The sequence below is a fragment of the Pelodiscus sinensis genome, chromosome 1, assembly GCF_049634645.1.
Source record: "Pelodiscus sinensis isolate JC-2024 chromosome 1, ASM4963464v1, whole genome shotgun sequence".
NCBI lineage: Eukaryota > Metazoa > Chordata > Testudines > Trionychidae > Pelodiscus > Pelodiscus sinensis.
The window spans coordinates 312,849,299-312,869,856 of NC_134711.1; the positions used below are offsets into that span (position 1 = coordinate 312,849,299).

General features: G+C 41.5%; 1 protein-coding gene and 1 long non-coding RNA gene across 2 annotated transcripts in view; one reads left to right on the forward strand and one right to left on the reverse strand.

The window, feature by feature from the left end:
* PCF11 (PCF11 cleavage and polyadenylation factor subunit) overlaps positions 1–19,688 on the reverse strand; it is a 32,554-nt gene extending 12,866 nt beyond the window's left edge. Inside the window, exons 1-9 of the mRNA XM_006132176.4 lie at positions 19,509–19,688; positions 14,728–14,853; positions 12,366–12,554; positions 11,804–11,998; positions 9,738–10,840; positions 9,291–9,483; positions 6,862–7,501; positions 5,201–6,783; positions 1,312–1,417 (exon numbers count right to left, since the gene is read on the reverse strand). Coding sequence (XP_006132238.1) covers positions 1,312–1,417; positions 5,201–6,783; positions 6,862–7,501; positions 9,291–9,483; positions 9,738–10,840; positions 11,804–11,998; positions 12,366–12,554; positions 14,728–14,853; positions 19,509–19,688 — 4,315 coding nt within the window. The remainder of the gene's footprint in view (positions 1–1,311; positions 1,418–5,200; positions 6,784–6,861; positions 7,502–9,290; positions 9,484–9,737; positions 10,841–11,803; positions 11,999–12,365; positions 12,555–14,727; positions 14,854–19,508) is intronic.
* On the forward strand, positions 18,898–20,158 carry LOC142826567 (uncharacterized). Its single transcript, XR_012900779.1, has 2 exons — positions 18,898–19,034; positions 19,617–20,158. It is a non-coding gene; the product is annotated as an uncharacterized LOC142826567 (long non-coding RNA).
* Positions 20,159–20,558: the final 400 nt, after the last annotated feature.

Genomic DNA, 20,558 nt, shown 5'->3' on the forward strand with positions numbered 1-20,558 from the left:
CTTTTGTATGGGTGAGAGAAGGCACACGGAGCAGTACGGCTGATGTGCGTATGTCAAGTTACACCATACACGCCTGCATATCAGAGACCAAAACTAAAGGTTTTCATAATATATTAAGTGCACAAAATCAAATAATCAAATGTAACTATTTTCTAGATTCAGACTAAGAAAAGAATATATTCCAAAAACAAGCATGTATGGTATGTTGGGTGGCAGACAAATTTTGAATGCTTAGTATGTAAGGGGAGGGAGTAGCTGCAAAGGGAAGCTGACTAACAAAGAACCAAGAGAGCACAAAACAAAAGGAAATCTGGTAAACGAAAAGCTGAAAAAATGGCGGAACAGAGAGGGGAGAGAAAAATATGAGATAACAGAATGGCAAAACAGAGGTGGTTCTATCTGAGGGCTAATCTTTTCTCACAGAATTTGGATTGGATGATGAATATTCCTGATAGTGATATGTAAAATGGAATGTATTTCAGTAAGCAATGAACATCAGAGAACACATGGGTTACATAAACTAATCAGTACTCGACCTGATTGATACTTGAATGGAGAACTTCCAAAATAAATTCAAGTATTACAGAAATTTTATTTATTAGCAATTAAATGGCAAGTACTGAATCAGGACCCCAGTATAGTGCTAGGTGGCAATACGCCACGAAGTGCATATTGTCCAGTAGACGAGATGTCGACTACCTGAGTAGCTGCTACGTTCTGTCGTTTCTGATGCACAAAGTTTGCCTAGTACAGGTTGGACCTCCCTTGTCTGGCATCTTTGGGACATGACCTGTCCCAAATGAGGGAATTAGCCAGATATGGGGAGGTCCCTGCCACCGGCATCCCAGGACACTCCTCCCAACCCCACCCCTATGGTTGGCTCCGCTCTAGCCCCATTGCCACTGGGCTCCAGCCTGCTATGGCTCCCCGGAGACAGAGCTCCCCAGCTGCCATGGCCCTGCTTCTCCCCCACCCTACAGGGAACCCCCAGAGACAGTACTTGCCAGCTGCCCTGCTTTTGCACCTCTGGCTGCCCCACTCCTGCCTGGCCCGGCCTGGGATACCCAAGGATGGGGCTCACTAGTCCTATTGCTACCCTGCCAGAGATTCCCAAGGACAGGGCTCACCGATCCCACTGCTACGCCGCAAGGGATCCCCAGGGATGGGGTTCACATTCCTGGGTCCCAGGGCTTTCTGATCCAGCAACATCCGTGATCCTGCCGCACCACGGATGTTGGCAGACCAGAGAGTTTTAGATTTCGGAGGTTCAACCTGTAATTTAAAATTGCTGGCACAAATTTGCGTACATACCTGCTTGAGTCTGAACAAAGCTTCCGGGATTTTGTGGAAGTACAGGTAAATACGTTTGTCCTTGACTGTAAGATCCAGGTTGAGAAGATACAGATATACCAGGAACCTATAAAAGTAAAAAGTTATGTACTTTTTTCATAGCTATTTGAATTACAAAATCTTCTTTCTTGTTATTCATTTCTAAGTATCCCCAGTATAGAAATATAAGACTTCAATGGACCTCAAAAGATCATCTAGTCTAGCTTCCTGCACTGAGAACAGACTGAGTCTGAGTGTTACCCGTTATGTCCAACCAGTTCTGAAGCAGTAGGCACTATAATGGCTACTGCGATAGTGAACTAGCCACGCTCAATCAGCCAAACAGCCACATGAGTAAACTTTTTGGCCTGGAGGTATATAAATGATCACAAAATTGTGGGTCAGGGTGCAGGGGGGGGATATAGGATGGCCTGGGGCTCTGACACTGGCCTGGGGTTGAGGGGTTCAGGGTACAGATGAGTGCTTCAGATTGGAACTAAAGGGTTCTAAAGGCAAGTGGGGGCTCTCAGTGGGAACAGGGGATTTGGGAGTAGGGATGTTAGCGACTAGTCAACTATCCAATAAGCAAATGTTTATCGGATAATCGAGTAGCGACTTGACTAGTCACTCCCCCCCCCTCGTCTATCAGAAAGAGGCAGCAGAGGGGAGCAGGAGCTGGTGGGAACCAGCTTTAAGCTGGTTCCCCCTAGCAGCATCTCCACAGGGGAGGCAGAGGCACAGCAGGGCTCTTGTACATTTCCAGCACCAGCCTCTGTTCACAGTGGCTCTTACTACATTTAAAATGCAGAGCCACAGCGTGGGAGGCTCCGGAGCCAGCATGAGTCAGGACTGCTCATTTCTGGCTGGAGTCAGATCCTGGAGCTACCTCTGCTATGGCTCTGCACAGCGGTGCTTAACTATATGATTAGCCAGATAACATTTTAACATCTTTATTTGGGAGCACGGGAGTGGCAGGGAATGAGGGCACCAGTTGGGGGTGCGAGTTCTAGGCTCAGACAGAGGTTTGGGGCAAAGGAGGATGCTCCAGGCTGGGGCAAAGGGGCTTAAGAGGCAAGGGGAAGATCAGAGCTGGGGCAGGGCAAGCTCAGGGGTGCATGATTTGGGAAGCATTTACCTGAAGCAGTTCCTGTAGGTAGCAACCCAACCTCCCTCCAGCTTCTATGGGAAAGGGGGCCCCTGCAGCTCTACATGATGCCCCTGCAGCTTCCAGTGACCACTGTTCCCTGCCAGTAGGAGCTGCAGAGCTGGCCCTACAGGTGGGGACCGCATGCAGCGCCACCTGGTTGCCCCTGCTTCCAAGAGCTACATGGAGGAGGGCAAGACAAGCCCCTAACCTTACTCCTCAGCAGCTCAAGAGCTGAATTAAAAGGCCCAGTGGGCCTTTTCGCCCACCCTGATCTAGACCATCCCTGATAAGTGTCTTGTCTAGCCTGTTCTTAAAAATGTCCAAAAACAGATTCTACAACCTCCCCCATGTAACTTGTTGCAGTGCTTAACTACCCTGCACTGTTGGGAAATTTTCCAAATGTCTAATGTAAATCTCCCTTGCTGCAATTTAAGCATTATGCCAGTAGTCTCCAAACTTTTTACCTTGTGACCCTCTTTCCCATTTGCTCCTCTTCCCAGAACTGCAGGCAGGAGCAGATCCAGGGCTCCAGAAGAGAGGGGGAGAGGGATGTAGACACAGGTATGGTAGCTGAAGCCACAGCTGGGGGTAGGACCAGGGTTGGCATTTGGGTGTAGGACAGGAAGCTGGGCTCAGCTGCGGAACTAGGTGGTACTCCCTCCTTCCCTGCTCAGGCTGACCCAGGCCCCAGTTGCGTCTCACTGAATATTTAACACCCCAGTTTGGGAACCTCTGCATTCTGCATTGCCTATTTATATCCATCAACATGGAATGGCTGCATATGTTTTTGAAGGCTCCTTATAAATTGACAACACAGTAATTCAAATTGTATTTGTATTGCCAAGCATATAGGGGGAATGAGGAGGACCTAACGAATGCTAAGGACTTCCATGTTTACTTATTTTAACAAGTGATGTTTGTTTCTTTTAGCCAATAGGCCTACTTCATTTTCCAATACTGGCTCACCATTGCTTCTTTTAAACTGTTTCTTTTGACCAAAATTGGGCATTAAAATGCAAGTGTATGCCTACCCATTTAATTTTCAAGTAAACTCTGCTATGAAGTAAATATACTGATTTTTAGCTGAAAATTTAAATGGTATCACTTGTACCAAAAAATAATGGAATCCAGAATGTCTCCATAAAAACAAAACATGCTAGTGAATTCCAGAGAGAAAAAGTAATTTTTATAATTACTTCTACTGTTATAACTGCCTTCTACAAACTGATCAGTAAATTCCTTCAGCCTATATACTTCTGGATTCAGGTCTGCTGCCTTTGATGTTCTTTAAAATTTTACCACTATGATATGAGAACACCTAACTATTGGTATGCATTTAATTAGCAGATCTTATCATATTCAGCTTACGACCCCCTGAGAATGAAGAATGCTTGTAGAAGTCAAATTTTCTGATTAGGTAGTTTTGTTTGGCACAATTCTATCTACTGAGAATTTTTGCAGGACAATCATCAATATTGAAGCCAACTGACCTAACCCACCGGTGAAAGATGTCTTCTAAACAGGAAACTTTTGTCCAACAAATAGCATGTGCCAAAATTCCGTATTCCTAATAACCTCCCTCCTTCTTGAGAGCATTAAATTTTGTAGCTTCAATAAACTACACATATCCACACGGCTTCTTCCTACTTACTTACACTAGTTAAGAAGCATTTGGCCTCTATTTCTCTTGCAGAAAATGTTTATATGTACTTAAGTTTATAATGTTCTCCATGGAATTAATTTTGTGCAAAGTTTAGTTAAAATATTGCATTTGATTTATAACCCCAATCACAGCTATTTTTGCATTCAAACAGTTAACGGAAATAGACCAGTTTCATTATTGTTTTGGTCAGGTTTCACTTTCAGAAACTTTTAAAACACGCTGGAAAATACCTGAACCTATTAAAAAAAAATTCGCATTTTTCATATTAGGATATTTCTTTTAAAAAAAAAAAAAACCCTTTCAATTTGGAACCAATATTATCAGATTATGTCCCTTTAAAATTCAGTCATATGACTGGAAGAGACTCGAGGGCATCTAGTCCAGTCCCCCTGCCTTTGTGGCAGGACTAAATATTATTTCAAGATGGTAGCCAATTATATTCAAATTAAGAATGTTAAATTTAATTAACTAATCAAATAATTGATGCAATTTGCTGGCTCTTGCTACATTTCAAAGACAGAAGTGCCACGGGGAGCATGGGGTCAGTGGGGGATTCAAGGAGTCCCCTGCTAGCCCCATGCTTTTTGCTTTTTAAAATGTACAAGAGCCCCAAAAGGGGTTCTTGTACATTTCCGAAGCAAAACGCGAGCAGGGAGCATAAGGCCAGTGGGGGACTGCTTGCGACCCCTGCTCACCCCATGCTTCTTCTTCCTGCCAAGCTTCTTCTTTTGAAATGTAGCAAGAGCCCTTGATACATTTCAAAGGCAGAAGTGCTGCCAAGTCTCCACTGCGTCCGTCGTCCCCCCCACCCCCACAGAGACAGTGCTTTTAAGCCCACTCTCCCCAGTACCCCCCTTTGCCGCCTCTCAGACAGAGGCAGCAAGAGGGGGAAGCGACGAGTTGAGTCACTAGCTGACTATCCGATAAGAATATGCTTATCGGATAGCCAACTAGTTGCTTTTTAATTTTAAGCCATGTGTAGGGCTGCTGTCTCCTAAGCCCTCAAACTTATAAAATTTTGCTATACAGATGTAGGCAAGTTTAATACTAAACAATCTTACCTGTTGTGGCTGCGGAGTATTTCCTACTGATACAGAATTAGGCAAGTTACTGAAGTTTCCATATTGAGGACCCTGAAGATTCTTGTCATCAAAATAATGTCCAGATGTTCTGTTAAGTGGATTGGGAAAGTTCTGTGCTCCAGGGCCAGGTGGCCCATTGAAATTTGGTCCTTGAGATGTATCAAACATTTCATGCCTCTGGAACTGCATACCATGGGATGGTCCACTGTAAGTCTGACTGGGATGTTCACTGTATGGACCAGTTTGCCCATAAGCTATTGTTTCCAGTCTTGAGGCAGCAGTGTTAGCTACATTTTCAAACCTTGGCCCTTGAAGACCTAGAGGCATTGCAAACCTTGAATCTGGCTGGTGCTGAGGACCCTCAAACCTCTGAGGTACTGGTGTATCAAATCGTGGCTGTTGTCCAGGTGGGCCATCAAACCTAGGAGGTGTCTGTTGACTAGGTGCCCTTTCAAATCTTGGGCCAGGTTGTCCATGTAATCCATCAAATCTTTGTAAAAGGGACAGCTGACCAGGTTGACTATCAAATCTGGACGAATGACAGCCATCAAATCTTGGACCAGTCTGACCCAAAGGCCCTTCAAATCTAAGTCCACCCCCTGTCTGGACTGATGGACTCTCAAACCTAGGACCAAGCCCTGGCTGGGCAAGAGGACCCTCAAACCTGAGACCACTCCCTCCTTGCACATGTGACCCTACAGATTGCCCAAGAGGCCCCTCAAAACGCAGACCTCCTCCTGGTTGAACATGTGACCCCAAAGGCTGACCATGTGGCCCCTCAAACTGGAGACCACTTCCTGGTTGACCATGGGGCCCCACTGGCTGCATATGGGGCCCCTCAAATCTGAGTCCAGACCCTGGTTGACCAAGAGGCCCCATAGGTTGACCATGAGGTCCTTCAAATCTGAGTCCACTCCCTGGTTGACCATGAGATCCCATAGGTTGACCATGGGGTCCCTCAAACCTGAGGCCACCAGATGGCTGACCATGAGGCCCGTCAAATCTGAGGCCACCCATAGTCTGGCCTGCAGGCCCCTCAAACCTGCGACCACCCACAGGCCCCTCAAACCTTATAGCACTTCCTACTTGCCCCAGTGGGCTTTCAAACCTTAGTGCACCACCTGCACCTACTGGCCCAAGGGGCCCCTCAAATCTGAGGGGGCCTATCTGCCCTGATGGCCCATCAAACCTCAGGGTACCCCCACCCCCTGCCTGTCCTACAGGCCCATCAAACTGAGAGCTAGCCACTCCTCCCACCTGACCCAGTGGCCCCTCAAACCTCATTGAAGCCTGTGCAAGTGGCCCTTCAATTCTAGGACTTGAATTATTAGAAGGTCCATCAACAAAATGACCAACTTGTCCGTCTCCCCCTCCCCTTGCAGCAGGCTGTCTAGGCGAGCCATCAAATAGAGGTCGGTCTTCCATGAGTGGACCTAATCTCGGCTTTACATCAATGCCCCCAAATCTTGATCCTGGACTCTCTGTAAATGTTTTCTCTGGATCTTCATATCTAGGTCTCTTGAAATGTTCACCGAATGGGGATCTTGGTTCCTCTCGAACACCTAAAATTTAAAAGAATAGTTACTTACTGAAATTCTTCACGATTCCTAGCCTCAATAATATCAAAATAATATATGTACCACTCTGTCCAAGTATCTGTCTTTCTTCACGATTATCAAATTTGCAGAATCCATCTCCATCAATGTTCTGAAACTCTGGTGTACTTTTCCCTTGTTGCCTGAGTGCATCTCTGAACTCATCTGATTCTCCCCAGCTATCATAAGGATCAAAGTTTTTAGAACTTCTTGTTCCCTTGGAAGAATTTTGCTCATCGTGTCTTCGCCGGATCTCAAGTGGTGAAAGATTATCAGGAAAAGGTCTATTACCACTTATGGGAGAATGCCGTCTTGACCTCTCTCCAAATTGCTCTTTTCTGTCAAACTGTCCTCCACGTATACCTTTTGTTTGCTCACATTCTATTCCAGAGAGCAATGCATCAGTCAAATGATAGTCTAAGATATCATCAGGATCTAACAGATCAAGTCTTGGAAATGAATGCTGAACTTGTGTTCTTTTCAATTTAGCCTTATGTTCATAATATGTTAATTCAGCATCAGAAAGAAGTGGTTTCTTCTTCATACCACATTTTTCTTCTGTAGGACTATCCCACACATTGCATCTGTGCTTTCCTTCCTGATATTGGAACAGTTGACGAATCTGATGAGCTACAACAAGGAATTCATCTTGTGTTATTTCACCAGATGTTAGACGTTCATTTGCCTACAATGTACAAAAAAGTAAACACGTTTTAGATTTAAAAAACTTTATTTTTCAAATACAAATAGCCAAAGGAGGTGGTGTTGCTGACTTCCCACTTGCACCCAGTCCCTCCGCTATGCCTCTGCCTTTTAAATGTATTAAGAACTGCCAGGCTCTTAATACATTTAAAAGGCAGTGTCATAACAGGGTTAGGAAGGTAACCCCGCTGCAGCTCTGCTCTACCCCCTAATTGACTAATCAATTAGCTCATTATATGCAATTTAACATCCCTAGTTCTGAAGTGTAGAAAATAGCGAACTAGACAGCTGAATGTCTCAGGATAAAGAGAAAATTAGGAATGGTGTCATGGAAGCAGTCTACTAGGCCACCAAAAACTTAAACATCTGGTAGTTACCCTGACATCTGTTGGAAAAGTAATACAGCAAATTCAAAATTTCCAGTAAATTCTTGGAATGTATTGGGAACAACTTAATTTCAGAAAGTAGGGGACATTACCAAGGGGAGATCCATCTATTTGGGTACTCCATCTCTTTAAAAAGCATAAAGGAAGTCGGCAGGAGAGCATCTCCCATGATACAGCACAGTGTAGACACCACGGCTACGTCTAGACTGCATCCCTCTGCCGACAAAGGGATGAAAATCAAGCACTTCGGAAGTGCAAATGAGCCCGGGATTTAAATATCCCGGGCTTCATTTGCATACTCACGCTCGAGAGCTGTACCCAGCACGCACCCTTTGAAAGTGAAAGTAAAGTGTAGCCGCAGCTCTGCCGACAGCAGGGAGCTTTTTCGGCAGATCCTGTACTCCTCATTTTTTGAGGAGTATAGGATCTGCCGAAAAAGCTCCCCGCTGTCAAAAGAGCTGCACTACACTTTATTTTCACTTTCGAAAAGGAGCAAGAAATTGAAAGTCAAAGGAAAGTGAAGGTCCTTATTTAGTCTGGAAGAAGTGTTAATAACTGGTAACATCAAGAAGGCTGAGATGTTTAATGTCTATTTTGCTTCAGTGTTCACTAAAAAAGGTTAGTGGTGACCAGATACTTAACACAATATTAGCAAGAAAGAAGGGACACAAACAAAACTAGGGAAAGAACAAGCTAACGAATGTTAAAGTCAGCATAGTCTGATGAAATTCATCCTGGGATAATTAAGGAAATAGCTGAAATAATTTCGGAAATGTTAGCTATTGTCTTTGAGAATTCATAGAGGACGGCTGAGATCTCCACTCACAGGTGAAAGAAACATAGCATCTATCTTTAAAAAGGGGACCCTGTGACTCTCAGACCATTTAGCCTAGGTCTCCAGAAAAAATACTAGAAAAAAAGTATTTAACAATCAATATGTAAGCACCTAGAGCAGGAATAGGGAACTACAGCCTGTGGGTCAGATCGAGCCCATGGCTTGCCTTGATCCAGTTTGTGAGCCTCTCAAGATCCCTTCCAGTTCTAGTATTCTATGATTCTCTAAAATAACTGTTATAAAGATTGTAAGGATCAATTGTTCTCCATGTTCACTGCAAGTAGGACAAGTAATAATAGATTTAATCTGTGGCAATGAAATTTACATTAGATATTAGAAAAAAAAATCTAACTTCAAGATAAGTTAAACTCTGCAGTAGGCTTCCAAGGAGGTTTTGGAAGCCCCATCACTGGAGTAAAAATTGACTGGACAAATACCTGTCAGGGATGGTCTATACTTACATGGCCCTGTCTCAGCATGGGGTGGGAGAGCTTGATTTAACTTTTAAATAGTCCCTCCCAGCCCTATATATGATGCAAATTATTTGTTACCTTTTTAAGTAGCTCTCGCTTGCTTGCAGAAGTCAGTTCTTTGGGAATTTGCAAATTGGCATCTACACTTAATCGATGCTGTTGCTTTGGGGCTCGAGGTGACAAAATTCCTTTACTAGCTGCCCACATCTCCCTGTGCCTCTGATGAGGAGATTTACTAGGTCCTCCTTGATGTTCTTCATTCTGTTGTGAACTGAAAATAATAAAATAGTTAACAATTAATTAAAAATAGATTCTTTATGCACATTATGACTGATGTGCTGCAGCCACAAGGGAAACTGGGCATCAATTATTACACTGGTTTGCCAGTAAAAATGTTCAAAGAACAAGTTTCAGCTGTTTTGATAATCTGAATACTACTCCCCAATCCTGCTCCTACTGGAGTCAATAGCACAACTCTCAATGATTTCAGCAGGAGCAAGATCAAGGTCAAAACTGGTAACTTACTTTTTACTTTCCTCCCAACCAGATTTCCATCGTTTGCTCGATTTGGAACCTTGCCAATTTTCCACATTCTCCTTTGGTTCTGGAGTGGATTTTGTAGAATGCTGATTTGCAGTTTCCTGTGGTCTATCTTCTTGAGTTTTTTTCAGTCTCCTTGGATCTCGTGCATCCTGTTTAAGGTTCCTCTTATTAGAATTTCTTTCTTCTCTTGTAGTTAGCGTAAATTCCTCAACATGAGATTGCTTAGGCCCTGACTGACGGAGCTTTCCAATCTTAGGAGTAGAGGACGTAGGAGACAAACTTCTCAGTCTTCTTTTGGGTGATCTCCTCTCTCTTCTCTTTGGTGAATGGGTAGATGGAGATCGAGACTTAGGAGAGCGTGACCGGGATCTTTTTCTATTACTGGCTCTTCCTAGTTTTCCACCCTGTTTTTCTAAGTCTTCTGAAAGAGAGTCTTGTTTTTGAACAATTCCATTAATGACTTTATTTCTGCTGCCAACAGGTCTGTGTTCTGATGTCTTATGTTCCTCTTTTTCTTTTCTCTCCATACTTTTTCTCTTTTCCTTTGTGTCGTCATCTTTATCATCTGGCTTCTCCTGAAGATGCTTTTTTAATCTTGGATCTCTTTTACTAATTTCAGATATTTTGGTACTTTCACATTCTTGGCTGTTAGCATCTTTAGTATGGGATAACTTGCTTTTCAAAGGTGATGGTGATTTAGATTTTGCCTCTGTCTGATCAGGTTCCTTCTTTTGTGTTTTCTCACTTGATTTTAACTTGTCTTGCTTTGATGAATTTTGTTTTTCGGACTGAATTATTTTGTTTCCCTTGAGATCAGATTGATTTCCTATAGTAGATAGAAATTCTTTCCTATGACTTTGATCTTTAAGATGAGAAGACTGTTGAGCCATCCTATTAAGACGAGGATCTCTGTTTACTACTTTGACATCATGAAACTGAGAAGATGGAGATGGTCTGTGTTTTTCAGATTGCACAGAAGCCTGGTAAGGAGCTCTGACTGTCATATGAGTCTGTGAAACATGTTGTTTGGAAGGTCCTTGAACTGAACCCATAGTAGTTGCCCCTTGAACACTAAGAGAAACTGCCTAAAATGGTAAGAAAAAACATTATGTAAAATATAAGCTCCACAAATTCCTGTGTTACTAAGCTGCTCTACACATCTAGAAAAACAATTATAGATGAAAAAGCTTTGAAAGTTAATGATTAAACCGGTTTAATTCAAAATAATCAATCCTAGGACCTGGCCTCTAAGCACTTGTTCTGAAATGAAGTAGCATCACAGAAAACAGAAACGAAGATCAATTGGAAAAACAATGCAATGTCAATGCTACATAAAAGACTATCTACGAATATATAATCTTTCAAAATGTCAAATGAAGGTTCTCATTGAATTTCAGGGTTTTTCCATCTTATCCCAGAAATCATGAAAAAGTAGAAATTCAAGATATAAACACGATATGCAAGGGGAGACTGATATCTGACTTTTTGGAGCCAAACCTGAAATGACTGTTGAAAATATATAGGCTTCCTGCTCCAGTTTGTTAGAAATAAATGTCTTGCTTTTAAAGAATGACTAGAATAATTGCTGAAAATGCATGGTTTGTGTGCTTTTAACGTGTACAGATGTACTAAAGAGACTACAACAAAAGATGGGAGGCTAAACTCAATATGCCAGACATACATCACTTTGGGAAAGCAAAAACAACCGTTGTAAATCGTAATAAAATATGAAGTTGTAATAAAAACCTGTCTTCATTCCAATTTTGAATTAAAAAGCACACAAAGAAATTGTGAGGTAATACATATGTAATTCTTAAGTCCCAATTTTACAATTAACTTCACATGGAAAGATACCACTGCAGCAGCAGGGCCTTATTCTAAAAAAACTAGTCTTGCCCAAAAGAGTGAAAACTGTTATAGCCCACTACATAAGCAGCAAACAGTATAGCCAAGGTACCATTTTATAAACATTTCAAAAAACAAAAAGATTCCAGTTCTTCAAAAACAAAAACCTTCCATGTACCATAAAAACTAACTACCTTACTTACCAACTGTGCTTTAGTCTGTTCTAACTCCAGCTCTAACTTTTTCTGTTGAAGTTCCAATAACTGTTTTTGCTTTGCCAACAGTTGTTGTCTTATTAGCTGCTCCTGTGTCAAATTCTTTTGTATTTCAGGAACAGCTGGAGGAGTAGAGGTACCAGATGAAGTAACTGCAGAAGCAGGTACAGGTGATTCCTCAGGCTACAAAGAAAAATAATTGTAAGGATATTTTAACTCCAGGAGGGAGAAACAAATGGAAGAGGTTCAAAATTGTATCTGAATCTCATTTAATTGTTTTAATTTTATGAAAATATTCTTGGAACATTTAAAAGTTTTGCACAATTGGAATTTGCAAACAGTGATAGTTTTTAAGCAGTTGTGAATATTCAGCATTTTAATTAAACTCCAATTTTGACACGTGAAATAGCTGAGAACTTTGACTTACCTGTCTGCCATTACAGAGCTTTCAAAATTCTTTAATACTGGCTTAACGTGTCAGCACAATGGGACACAAACAATAAAACTGTATATCACCATCTGCTCATGCAGAAATTATATTAAAACTTACCGATTTATTTAAAAATTTGGGATTCACATGGATGCTAGAAGTATTCACATTTGGGGGTAGAGGTTTAATTGGCCAAGCAGGATCTAATGAGTTGACTCTGACATCAAGGGCATACAGTTTCTTCAAAGGGAAAATTTCATCCCAGGTGGAGCGTAATTTAAATAAACTTTTCCTAGTATTTTCATCCACCTAAAAACAACAGAACAATTCTATGGCTTGTTAAGTTAATATAAAACAAGATTAGCATGTTTAAAAACATGATTTCAGATATTTTATTCTACACCTGCATTAACTTAAAAAACTCATACCTCCATATATCTTTAACGAGCACAGCTCAGTATTTAGAAGTAGGCAAAACGTTCCAAGAAACACAACTATACCAACAGGACCAAGTACACTACTTGTCCAATGTATGCTTTTCGGCTAAAACCTACATCAGTTACTCTATGAAAACCTTAAAATGGCAGAAATGTATAAATATGGATTTGCTGCTTGAAAGGCATTTGAGGGTTTCATAGGCTATTACCATTCTTTTTTAATCGGTATTTCTTTTTGTATATCAAAACATTCAAATATCTTAATTTGGCCCAATTTCTGTTGTTAAAATATTGACAGCCAAAAAAACCCCCACTATATTAATAAATCTATAGTTATTGACAATGAACAAGCTACTAGCAAATCAGAAAAGTCTTCTGAATTTCCTGACTTACTATGCTTTCAAGTCTGAATAATGACACCAGGCATTCTGTATCACAAGATTTTGACTGTTTTCACTCTACAATCTATATAACTCGAGAACAATTTGAATAAATGTAGCAAGAAGAAAATTACCTACAAGTCAATTAAAGTTGTTGCTCAATAGTACAAGGATATGGATCCATCAACTATAAGAGTGCTAAATCTCTAACGTATCTTTTATAATCTATCAATAGTTTCAAGCATCCTACCATGATGTGAATTAGAAATTTACAAAAATATTCAACTGGTAAGTTATTTGCTTAATAAATGGTAATAATTTGAAGACCCTTAACTCAAATGTACCTCAACAGCTGTCCCATATACCATGCTATTTTTATTTCAATACAAGAGTCTGAAATTTACAGCAAAAACAGCTGTAAATTTGACTTCTGAAATTTGAACTGAAAAGCTGACTTCTCTTGCTAGTAAAAAGTAAAAATCTTACTAATAAAAGCAAGACTTATAATGTCAATGCCAGAGATCCAAGATAGTATTCAAATGGTTTCTATCCATTTCAATGCCAATTTAAATATTAAAAGTGATGTCTATTTAATATTTAGGTATTAAATAAGGATTAAAACAGCATATAAATTGGATTGTTTCAAAGTAAGGGATGGTAAACCTATAAAGCTCAGAAATGTCCACAATTTTAATTTCCATTGCACTGGAAAATCATGGACAGAACTTTTGCTGGTTTAACTCACAAAACCTTACAGAACTTGGAAACATTCCTTTAAAGTTCCTATAATTTAACACTCAAAAACATTATTTATAAGTGTCAAAAGAAACATTGAGATCCTCAATGGGATGTAAAACGAACAGAAAATATGCGAAATGTCTACAATAACGTTAACTAATGTTATCTGTTAAATGTATGGGATGCTATCTTCTTAGCTTGATAAGCAGAAAAGTTAAATTTAAATCCATTAAGACCCAGTCCTTCAAAAACTTTACTCAAGTTTGTCTTTCTTCCTTGGGAGGATAATCCCAATTATTTCTTGTGATTAAGGATGACAAACATGAACAAAGAGTTTGTAGTATTGGACACAACATTGAAAGAAAAAAGGCATTTGTAACATGATGGTTTTACTTTCTTAGAAAGCCTTTCACAAGTCACTAAAAGAATGTCAATATGCCATTAACATGCAGTGTTCATAGTTAAAGCATTCTGTCATTCCACATGCAAAAAACTTAAAAATGAAGTCAACTTGAGTTACAAAAGGCAAAAATAATCACCCTCAAACAAGTGACAAAGTTCATGTATATTCTTTGCATAAATGGCTTTATCTTTAAAAATATCAACCACTTAACATTATTAAATTAACTTGTACCACTGCAATAGACCTTACCAAGTATTATAGTACATGACAGAAAAAAGGCTAATATGAACTTCTCTAGTGAGATATACTAACAGAAGTTAATTTAATAAAAACTTGATAATCATCCTGAGCTAGTAACATCTCTTAGAGGCTTCTAACAGCTTTTGTTTTAAGTGTAGTAAAAGACAAATTTTAAAACATTATTACTTCACCACGCAAGAAAACCCAACGCTGAAAGGCAAATATTTATTTACACAGGAGATAACTTTGATTAGACTACAGAACTTTTCTGAAAGCATATGTACCTTTTCAAATACACAAATAAATGTTGCAACTAGGTTTTTAGTAAATGCAGTAAGATATTCTCTTCCAACATTCTTGACAATGGAATCCATAAGGTACATAACAGGAAGCTTCTCTGTAGGGGGAGCCTGAGGTAATAAGAAGAAACTGAGAAGTTTAGTATAACAAATATATTTGAACATTTTTAAGATTAAAGGGTTGCCAATCCCAAAAATATACATCTCTAATTTTGGCTGACACTACAGACCAAAGTATTAATTTTTACACATTGAACTTAGAAAAGTTTATGATTAACAAGTATCATACTGTGTGTCTAACACACAAAAACCCAAACAGTTTAGCTATTTGCTTTAAGTTTGTGTATGAAATGACTTGGGTAAAAATAAATAGCACACCAGTGTATCCTATTGTTTCAAATGTAACCGTTTCAGGTACATTTGATGGAACTGATTTTAAGTTTACATTAAACCACCATCAGCTAGTGCTGCAACTTCTAATAATTGTGACTTGTATCAAATTAAAGTTTACCTAGGCTTCATGTTAACAGAATTCAACTTCTGGCAGAATGGCCCCCAAAAATTTAACTCTGTAGATTATATGTTGAACATGACAGTCTTTTTTTTAACCTACATTTGGAATAGACTAGTTACTTCACTGCAATCCAAACAAATGAGGAATCTTATTAGGAGTTGTAGTTATTCAGTTGGATTTTCAAGCTGTATGCAAAACATGCAGCTAAAACAAGTAGTTCTAAACCCAAACCACAGGTCCATCTACGAGGTTGGTCATGAAAGTACAGATGAGCTTGTCTGGAAACCAAGATTTTCACTGAAGATGGTCTTCAAACTCTGGACTCTCCATTGTCAAAGAAGCAGGATTTTTTTTTAAGTTCATACACAAGATTGGTACCAGGTTGGTGCAGTAGGACTAGTGTAGTGGTGTTGAAATTGGTAAAGCAACTTCCAAAGGAAATAAAGCCTTGTTGGCCTAACTCCCCCTCCCACTCCAAGTAATTTTAATGTCTACCATTGGCTTTCACAAGCAGAACGCACAGCAAACTTCCAGAAAGCATCAGCAGGTACACAGACTTGTTGAAAGGACAACGTAAAAGACACATGTTGTTAACCGTGCTCCTCTTCCACAGGAACATCCATTGATAAAACTTTTCCCATCTGCCATTCCACAAGTCCAGGTGGAAACATCAGTGAATTTACTCGCAGTTTAAACAGGGTTGTCCAATGGGTCCATTAATTATTCATGACATCTCACTTCACAAAACCCATTGCCCAGACAAGCGTGTGGAAGTGCTCTTGCTTTACAGTTTTATATTTAGTACCTTGACCATTAAAGTGACTTTAAGGAAACTGTAGAAAAAAATTAATATAGAAGGGCATTTTGAGTCTATAAGTCTTGTATATGGGTAACAGAGTCAAACTATGTTGTGTTTTCACCCTAAAAATGTACTTTTATTTTATTTTCAAACCATTTCACTACTGTGACCTGAAAGCTTGCTCCAAGAGGCAAACAAGGGGTAATTTCTTATTAAACACAGGTGGTAGCTGTCTGCACTAGTTTATAAACAGTGAACATTTAAATTAGAAGATGGCATGTCTTAATATGTAATAAGCAGGTGCAGCTAGGCACAAGATGGCTTAAATCAGCAATATACTGCTTAATTTTGGGTACAGAAAATGTGCATATTTTAACCCTAACTGAACTTTAAGGATGAGCTAATATAAATAACCATGTGAAGTAGATACATCTCTGGCCTTAGGAAGCCAAAGACCAAATGTTCAATGAAGCTTGATATTAAAATGGCTCAGATTGTTTTGACTTCTTCTCAAGGTAGCTTATTTTATAACTTTTTTAATTCTGGAAAGAAAATGGGAAGATTGTAATCAATGTGTAAAACACACATAAGCTGTCTGACCAGCACATATTCCAGAGAGCTACTTATACAGTATGAGCTACATATTTTTCCATTTAATCAGTGAGTATGTTTGCACCACAGGTTCAATATACTCAGCTGTGCTCAGAATCTGAGATCTTCTGGCCCTTTTAAACTAAAGCTATCTTAAAAAGTGTTAGAATTGTCTCTTGCATAATACACCAGGTTGTGAAGTAATTGCACGTGGAAGTACTTCAATCTGGTCAGGAGATCATTCTGTTTTAGCATGGACTCATGTAATTTAGAAGTTATAAAGCAAACCCAGTGCTGAGTACTTGAGTGTTTCAGATATAATATTTTATGAACCAGGTTAGATAAAGTTGGAAATGTTAAGTCTTCATTTCTGGAAGTGTTTATTAAGTCAATATAGTTATCAAGTATTCCAATAACCACAAACGCAAAACCTAGTTTGGTATGTACTTTGGTTTTCAGATGCCAATACAGTTATTATATAGTAAAGAACTCTACTAGCTGAAAGATACCCACAGGACACTAACCAGAAGTCAGGGGGACCCAACATAATAACAAGAACAGTGAAGGATACAATCAGCAGTTTGCATGGTGGGGTTTGGCCTTCATAAGAGAATGCTTGCTGTTCTCTTTCAATAAATGTATGAAATTTGTTGCTGAAGATGTGCATCTCTGGGGAGAGGGGCTTTATTAGTTTTCTGAAGGATATGAACCTTAAGATCATTTTGATATCTGAACCCCCAGTCATGTAACTTTTAAACACTTAACAAATAACCATGTAAATAATATTGATTTTGGAAACAGATTCTGCACTAAACAATGGTAAATAAAAAGACAAATACATATTTCATACAGTTTATTTACAATTTTTATAATACCAGTCACACAGTTCAAAACCATTTATTAAAATGTAAAGCAGACCACTCAGTTTTTACACTGAACAGAAACTGTCTCCAGGCAACACTTTTTTTTTTTTTTTTTTTTTTTTTTAAGTGGCTGAGTAAAGGAGGTGAATTTCCCAGGAAGAACTAAAAACTTGCCTTAAATAACTGGAATCACTAACAGTAGCTAGGCAAAACTAACCATAGATACAGGATTTAAAACATCTTTTAAAAACCAGGAGGCATTAAAACCACCCAGAAATGAAAAAATTCACAGCATTGGTATTTATGACAAACCATTTAATATGCACATCCATTGCCCCCATATTAGATATATATTAGATTGTGAAATCCCATCCCCAAGGGAAAGGCAAAGCCCAGCCAATGAAGACATTTAAAACTAGTATGGAGAACCCACAATTGGAAGCCATCCTGCTCTGACAGAAAGGCAAGAAAGTTTTAGAGGCCTATTCCTCCCCATCTAAATTCTACAATTCTCCCCATAAAAAGCCTTAACTTAAAATCAATAGAGGCCTATCCCTCCCCCATCTAAATTTTACAATTCTCCCCATAAGTCTTAACTTAAAACTATAATACAAAAGTCCTAGGCCAACTAATGGTAGAAAGGACAAGGGAGAAAGGAAGTGTAGCTCTGATTTGGGTGGGGATGAAAGAGAGCTATCTTACTGGGATTAAATTATGGGCTAATGAAAATCCTCTTCTAAAAAATATAATATTCCCCCAACCATAGGCCCGTGGCTGACTGATGTCAGCAACTGCCTGGGCTGGGCTCTGAGGGAGCATCTTCTTTCCCATTTGTATCATGTGCTCTTAGGCGCCATGTTAGGATCCTACAAACTGCATTTCTCCCCTCAACCAATAAGCTTCTGTAACCAAGTTAAATGCAGGCACCACACCAAGCCTCTAATCAGAGCAGAGATTATATAGCCCTAGCAGAATCCCTACATCAAAATAAATTTCTCTAAGCAAGCAGCCCCATCACACCACACCAAACTTTTCTAACGAAAACAGATGTTGCCCCCTCTCAGCCTACTTTTTCTCATCAAGGTAGATTCCTCCCACAGATGTCTGGAAAGGGAAACAGCTGTTTTCAAACCTATGAGGGACCTACAGTTAGTATCTAAAAAATGGGAAACCTTTGTTTTACGAAATTATTTTTTATTTTTACTTAAAACTATCCAGGAAAAGAGCGCTGCACGTTTTCCTCCCCCACATCAGCCTACCCCAACACGTCCTTATAACTGCACTACAAATAACTGAACTGATGGGTTTACGCGTTCAAACACAGCCACTGGCTCCCATCCCCACGCCCAGGGGACCCCAGCTGTAGGGCGAGGTGGTCCTACCGCCCAGTCGCTGCCAGGCCGCCATGTTGCGTCTCGGGTTTACACGGGCCTACATTCCCAACTAACCATGTTGCGCTGGAAGCGGCTCCGTGGGGCGATACCCGACCGCTCCCTTCTCGGAAATTAGATCCCCTGTTATCACAGTGAGTCCCGTGCCCTGCGTGGCACGTTAGTGCGGTGGGGCTGCTCCCCTGTCTGGGGTGGGAAGGGAAGGGGTCCTACACTTCGTGTGGGAAGAATGGGCCCCCCAGCGTCTTGCTCCCGCCCAGTTTCGGACCATAACTCCCGTCTGCCTTCTCCCTCAAACTCCCCTGACGCTGGCCCGTCTTTGTGGCCCCAGACCCTTTTCCCGACGCCCCGCAGCCGTCCGCCCCACTCCCCTCTCCTCCCCTGTCTCTTCCCCACAGCCCCCAGGGCTCCTCGTGTGCTGCCCCTCCCCCCACGGGCCGTCACCTGTCTCTAAAGCCTCCTCCTAGTTCCCCTCCCCCACCTCTCCAAGCGCCCCCTCCCCTATTTCCCTGTCTCCCCTCTACGCACCCTCACGCTGCCCCCCAGCCTGCCTCGCCCCTGCCCCCCGGCAGTATAGGTAGGAGTAGTAGTCGGTGGAATATAAAAACCTTGGCGATTTGCGCCTCGATCAGGGAGACGATGTCCTTGGCGAAGGGCACGTTCTCCTCGGCCAGGATGGTCAGCATGTTGATGTGCGGCTTGCTGTTGAACGTCAGGTCCTCCAGCGACGACTGGTAATCGCGGCACGCGTCCTCGCGGGCCTCAGGGCCGCTCTCCGGGCCCGACATCCTCCTCGGACCGGGGCCCGCGCCAGGACCCGACCCACCGAGACCGAGAGCCCCCTCCCCGCGACGCCCCCGCCGCTGCTGCCGCTTTCGCCGCCGAGCAATGCCGCCCCTCGCCGATGCCTCAGGAATCCTCTACCGCATCCTCAGGGCCGGAGCTCCAGCTGCTGGTGGTGCCGCCGCCGCCGCTGGTACTACAGCCGCCTCCCCAGCCGCCGCCGTCTCAGTCTCACACACACAAAATGGCGGCGGCTGCGGTTCGCGAACTTCTTCTTCCTCCAACCGTTGCGTCATGTGAAATTGTTCTAAGGGGGAGGGGCGGGCCCTTGGGAAGCCCCTTTTGTTCCCTTACTGTGTTCTGATTGGCTCACGCCTCATCCTCATTGCTTCTGATTGGTTCCCCTATCGCCGAAAGTACTTGTGATTGGCTACTTCTTCCTCTAATGGATTCTCACACTAAACCCCGGTCCCCCCCCCATCACTGAGTTACCATTGGTTCGTTTATTTCTTTCCTCGCTCCTGATTCGTTGCAGTTTGTAATCCCGCCTCTCTATGCTGGTTTGACATTTTGATTGGTTTTCCCTTGTTATCCCGCCTTTCACTGTAGTTCTAAATTTTGATTGCTTCTTCCGCCTAACTCTGTCCACTCCACCCTTAGCTTCCTTCAACTGCCTCGCCGAGAGCTTGGTACGAGCCGAGACCTAGTTTTCTATTGGCCTGTCAATTCGCTCAGCTGTTGGCATGGCAACCCCGGGCTGTTCTGAGGCCTGCTTCCCCACCCCCAAGCTTGGTAACTCGCAAACAACACCGATGAGGACAGCCAAGTGCTCTGTTACCAAACCCGCCTGGTCTCTCCCGAGCTGAGGCAAACCC